The sequence below is a fragment of the Oncorhynchus mykiss genome, chromosome 11 (genome assembly GCF_013265735.2).
Source record: "Oncorhynchus mykiss isolate Arlee chromosome 11, USDA_OmykA_1.1, whole genome shotgun sequence".
Taxonomy (NCBI): Eukaryota; Metazoa; Chordata; class Actinopteri; order Salmoniformes; family Salmonidae; genus Oncorhynchus; species Oncorhynchus mykiss.
Window position 1 is genome coordinate 62982491 of NC_048575.1, and position 6397 is coordinate 62988887.

The 6397-nt window shown below is 41.6% G+C and overlaps 1 protein-coding gene across 9 annotated transcripts in view; it reads right to left on the bottom strand.

The window, feature by feature from the left end:
* The window catches only part of gpat2 (glycerol-3-phosphate acyltransferase 2, mitochondrial), a 51164-nt gene extending 47217 nt beyond the window's left edge, over window positions 1-3947 (bottom strand). For 7 of the 9 annotated variants that reach the window (XM_036936101.1, XM_036936100.1, XM_036936098.1 and 4 more), the window contains exons 1-2: window positions 3797-3947; window positions 431-540 (exon numbers count right to left, since the gene is read on the bottom strand). In XM_036936101.1, the coding sequence (XP_036791996.1) occupies window positions 431-502 (72 nt within the window). In that variant the 5' untranslated portion in view covers window positions 503-540; window positions 3797-3947. Of the gene's footprint in view, window positions 1-430; window positions 1135-3273; window positions 3420-3796 lie in introns of those variants that run through there. The other 2 variants (XM_036936095.1, XM_036936094.1) reach the window with 2 other exon arrangements.
* Between the last annotated feature and the right edge of the window lie 2450 nt (window positions 3948-6397).

The following is a 6397-nucleotide window of genomic DNA, read 5'->3' on the forward strand; positions in this document are numbered from 1 at the left end:
TCTTTCTCGACAAGCTGACCAATAGAATAGGTAAACATTTGTACTATGGGGTATAGTAGATTGACATAGGCTAGTGATTTTCTGTTTGTTACTCGTCTTGTTGGCTGAGGAAAAGTACATGTGGACAGTTATTCTAACATCTTCGAAGTGCACATCTGAATTCAGTAAGAAGATCCGCACATCGTTGCATCCTGGACTTGCATGTCCATTTAACATTTAATTACCATAAACAAAATGTGATTTGTCATTCTGAGCACTGTGGTTGGATGCCCTAATCAGGTTACATACCCAATGCATATGGGTCCGGTAAATTTCTCAAATGTCAGGTAAATTAAAATGTTGCCGGTCAAATGTCCGGCGCCAAATTTTCCTAACGGAACCCCTGGTGGGTAGGTAGGTGGGTGTTCTGTAGGCAGAAGGGTGTTCTTACTGCTGGTCTCTTCTGTTGAGTGCCCTGGGAGATGAGGGCTTCAGTAAAGCCATACCCACTCTCCTGCGCCATGGTGGTTCGTTCCACAGGTGTGTCACTCTCTCAGGGACCTATAGGCACAAAGAGGGTGGCAGGGTAAGAGCAGGTTTACTTCACACACATACACTGTAGAGCTGTTCACGGTTCCGGGTGGACACGATATACCCGAGACCCGAACAGATCGGGTTTGTGTTTGAAATTCAAACTTGTCCCTCGGGTCTGAGCTGGATCCTGTTTGATTGTCATCGGGTCTATGTAACTACAGCTTACTGACCCGAGTGGACCTGACCATGTTCTGCATAGCCCATAGCATATTTATGTTACGCTAATAAGGTGAATTTATTGACTTAGAAGGTCTAGCCAACATAAAGACCTATTCATTAACCAGAAGAGCAACTTGTTAGTTCACAGGCTGAAACAATGGTGCTCAAACACAAGAGGCTGTTTCTGTTCTTAACTGCCATTACAATTAGACTTTTATTAGAGATGTATGCCTTCCTGTTCATCTGTTATCAATAGAAAAATGGTGTTCTGGTGAAAACATTCAGAGACAGATAACGCAGACTCACTGGTAAACAAGACAACAGTCAAGAGAAACAGTATGAGTGAGTGCACTGATGCATCTAACATCTATCAGTATCACTGACATCTCCCCCAACCTCTCATTATCACATAATAAGGCCAGACTTCCATAATAGGAGAGAGCTGACAGAGCCAGAGCATGTGGCCAACCCAGTCATCCTCTGTAGCTGATAATACACCTGAAAGCATCACACGCACATGCACCGTTTCATTCAGACTTTTCCATGGGAATGGGGGTTATTCTAGGGTGAAGCTGTAACCATAGTAACCCTAGAAGCCAATCTAGCTTGACACACAAGCATATGCTTTATTTTGCACAAACACCCATAAGCATGCACGCACGCTTTATGAATACATAACAGTAATGTGCTGGACACTGCACAAAACAAACAGAAGAGGATTGTGATTGAAATGCACAGACTGTGCTTTATCACTTCAATTACAGCTAAAGTCTTAACACACACACACACCTTTCCCCCAAAACAAATTTACTCACCCAGTCCTGGCCAGGGAGTGTTGGCAAAAGTCAACCATCTATCAACCTGAGCCCATAGCTACAATTACTCATCCTCCTTCTGCATCTCTCCACACCACATTTCACTCTCACTTCCTTATTACTAACTTTACTCACGTCCTGAATTAACTCTCCTTTCTAGCAAGCGTATAGCCTAACTTAATGCTCAGAGAGGGCAAAGAGGGGTGGGCTATCAGCTGATCATAGCGAATGTACACTGAACAAAAATATAAAACGCAACATGCAACAATTTCAAAGATATTACTGAGTTACAGTTCATATAAGGAAATCAGTCAATTTAAATCAGTTCATTAGGCCCTAATCTATGGATTTCACATGACTGGGAATACAGATATACATCACTTGGTCACAGATACCTTACAGAACAAGGTAGGGGCATGGATCAGAAAACCAGTCAGTATCTGGTGTGACAACCATTTGCATCATGCAGCACAACACATCTCCTTCACATAGAGTTGATCAGACTTGATTGTGGCCTATGGCATGTTGTCCCACTCTTTAATGGCTGTGCGAAGTTTCTGGATATTGGCGGGAACTGGAACATGCTGTCGTACATCCAGAGCATCCCAAACATGCTCAATGGGTGACATGTCTGGTGAGTATGCAGGCCACGGAAGAACTGGGACATTTTCAGCTTCCAGGAATTATGTACAGATCCTTGTGACATGGAGCCATGCATTATAATGCTGAAACATGAGGTGACGGCGACGGATGAACGGCACAACAATGGGCCTCAGGATCTCGTCACGGTATCTCTGTGCATTCAAATTAACATCAATAAAATGTATTTTTTTGTTGCCTGTAGCTTATGCCTGCCCGTACTATAACCGCACCATGAGGCACTTTGTTCCCAACATTGACAACAGAAAACTGCTCACCCACATGTCTGCCATTTGCCCGGTACAGTTGAAACTGGGATTAATTCATAAAGAGCACACTAAGTGATGCCAATGGCCATCGAAAGTGAGCATTTGCCACTTAAGTCAGTTACGACAACGAACTGCAGTCAGGTCAAGACCCTGGTGAGGATGACGAGCTTCCCTGAGGCGTTTTCTGACAGTTTGTGAAGAAATTCTTCAGTTATGCAAAGCCACAGTTTCATCAGCTGTCTGGGTGGCTGGTCTCAGATGATCCCACAGGTGAAGAAGCTGGATGTGGAGGTCAAGGGCTGGTGTGGTTACACGTGGTCCGTGGTTGTGAGACCAGTTGGATGTACTGCCAAATTCTCAAAAATGACAGCGGCTTATGGTAGAGAAATTAACATTAAATTCTCTGGCAACAGCTCTGGTGGACATTCCTGCAGTCAGCATGTCAATTGCATGCACCCTCAAAAATGTTGACATCTGTGGCATTGTGTTGTGTGACAAAACTGCACATTTTAGAGTGGCCTTTTGTCCCCAGCACAAGGTGCACCTGTGTAATGATCATGTTTAATCAGCTTCTTGATATGCCACACCTGTCAGGTGGATGGATTATCTTGGCAAAGGAGGAATGCTCACTAAACACATTTCTGCACAACATTTGAGAGAAATAAGCTCTGTCTGCTTATGGAAAATGGCTCAGATCTTTTAATTCAACTCATGAAACCTTTACTCTATATGTTGCATTTGTAATTTTGTTCAGTATAGATTATGTAAAGCAGCTAATTATCTTGCTATTCTGTTGAAACAATCTAACTAGTCTTTACCTGTGATTGGAGTTATCTGCCTTTTAGGCCTACTGACAGTCGAATTGAAGCCTTCCCTGTTCCTGACCGTGAGATGACAGGCAAATCAAAAGGGAGCCACTAGTAGCCTACACTACCGTTCGGGGCCGATAGCTTCTGCCTGCAGGACAAGTAACAAGGAGAAGTACAGTACGCGCACGGGTTGGTGCGAAGGAGGAGGGAGTTTCAAGATTCAAAAATTAGCAATGAGCTGGTTTGATGGGCAACTCAAATAAGAGAGAAAATGGACTAAGTGAAATAAAAAAAGTTAAACGCCACCAATCTGAAAGGGCACTTTTCTTATAGGAGGGCAAAAGGGCAGGTGCCCAGAAAGACCATCTATGCACGTGCCTGATTCCTGCTCTCTCAGTCTTTTCCTTTTTCTCTCATTCACCTCCATGGGTACATCTCTGGCTAAGCATCATTAGCTAAACATCAAATGGTACTAAGACAGAGTGGACAGGAATTAGTTTGTAAACTAGGCAGAGCCACAACATAAACCTACCTGTCTTTGCTCTTTCTCTCTTATTAACGCCTTTTCTATTCTCCTCTGAAGTTGTTCAACGCTACACTATGATGCGTATGACCGCTTATCCTGCACAGCTAGCTTATGTAACTAGCCAATTTGCTGGCTAGCTCTAAGTATGGGTAATTGCATACGTTCTGTCTAGAAGTGGGCGTGTCAACAGAAGTAGGAGGATCAACAGACAGTTTTGATTGTGCGTGTTGTTTTTAGTTTCCACGTTTTAATTGGTCAGTTCCCCACCGTGTGAACCAAGACTGGGTGCTAAAATGCACTCTGTTCTAGATAGAGAATAATACTGTGCCATTTGAATGTTAACAAAACACACAACAAACACCTCACTTATTGCCTATATATGAAAATAAAAGTAATTTCAACGTTAAATACTGAACTAAAATCCACAAATAGCAGTAGAGCATAGATAGGCCTTGGGGTTCTCCAAATGTTGCAGGATGAGATGCACTATACTGAGGATTGCTTAATCTGTGCCACATTTGTATTTGTTAGCCAACTGATACAGGTCCAACAGTGTGTTTAGTCTGACTGAATGATATTTTCAATACACTTCATTACAATGGAGGTCAGAGCAACAGGTCAAAAGTCTTATCTTTGGGAGAAGGCTTCTGAGGAAGAGGGGTGATGATTGCCATCTTCCACCGAGGTGGAACCGTGTGGGAATGTACAGGTATCTAAAAGACAGTGACCCTGACTGGTGTTGAGCATGTTAACACACTTGGCAGAGAAGTGATGTCAAATTTGATGTAGAAGTCATTAAGTTAATTTGCTATTTTCTTTTCATCTGTTGTGTACAGTGGTTTTCTGGTGGGAGTTATATTAGTGATGGCTTTTATTGTTAACCTTTGTCCTTGAATACTCTTCATAAGCTGGTTTGCTGCACAAGTCTAAGAGTAATTATATTGAGCCAAACAATTTTATTATCATCATCTGATAGTAAAATATATAGATGCCATAAGTTATAATAAAACAGATTTATTGGTAAATGGAAAAAAACAGTAGACTGTTTGCTGCCCAATTATACAAGAGTAATTATTATTGGTAATACTTGAAAAACTGGAAGACTAATAACTGACATCAACATTTATTTTCATATACTGTATAAGCTATAAGAGAGGTGTTTGTTATGTGTTTCGTTAACATTAAAATGGCATAGTATGATTTTCTATCAAGAATAAAGCGGCTGTTACCCCTCCCAGTCTTGTTTCACACTTTCAGGAACTGACCAATAAAAACACGCTCAATCAAAACAGTCTAACCAATTACAGAACGCTGGTGTAACGCCTATCGCTGCTGATCCTCCAACTTCTGTTGACACACCCACTTCCAGACACACTCCACGTATGTATTTACCCAAGGGAGGAAAAGTGACAAGGACATGGCTAACGTTACTTGTTTGGGTAAAGTGTACATTGCAAATTTGAGTTGTTTTGATTAATACATTTTTCAAATGTGCTTGCAAAACAGTATTTGCTTCTCACGTTGTGATCTTCTGTCTGCTGGCAGTACTTATGATGTTCAATCACTGAGAGTCTAACCTAACATAGGCGTAAAATAAACACCTGATACTAGATCCTCTACATCAGTGATTCTCAACTGGTGGGTTGCGACCAGGTTCGTTGGCTGGCGACCGGTGTGCACACAGGCACCTAACTGTAGACAAGAACCCACACCAGAAAGTGGGAAACAGGGCTGCCTAAATATGATCCCCAATCAGAGACAACGATAAACAGCTGTCTCTGATTGGGAACCATATCAAGTCTAATCTAATCTAGTCACATACACATGGTTAGCAGATGTTAATGCGAGTGTAGCGAAATGCTTGTGCTTCTAGTTCCGACAATGCAGTAATAACCAACGAGTAATCTAACTAACAATTCCAAAACTACTACCTTATACACACAAGTGTAAAGGGATAAAGAATATGTACATAAAGATATGTGAATGAGTGATGTCACAGAACGGCATAGGCAAGATGCAATAGATGGTATCGAGTACAGTATATACATATGAGATGAGTATGTAAACAAAGTGGCATAGTTTAAAGTGGCTAGTGATACATGTATTACATAAAGATGCAGTAGATGATATAGAGTACAGTATATACATATGAGATGAGTAATGTAGGGTATGTAAACAAAGTGGCATAGTTTAAAGTGGCTAGTGATACATGTATTACATAAAGATGCAGTAGATGATATAGAGTACAGTATATACGTAGACATATGAGATGAATAATGTAGGGTATGTAAACATTATATTAAGTAGCATTGTTTAAAGTGGCTAGTGATATATTTTACATAAATTCCCATTATTAAAGTGGCTGGAGTTGAGTCAGTGTGTTGGCAGCAGCCACTCAATGTTAGTGGTGGCTGTTTAACAGTCTGATGGCCTTGAGATAGAAGCTGTTTTTCAGTCTCTCGGTCCCAGCTTTGATGCACCTGTACTGACCTCGCCTTCTGGATGATAGCGGGGTGAACAGGCAGTGGCTCGGGTGGTTGTTGTCCTTGATGATCTTTATGGCCAACATAGAAAGACAAAACCCCCTAGACCTACAACAACCCTAGA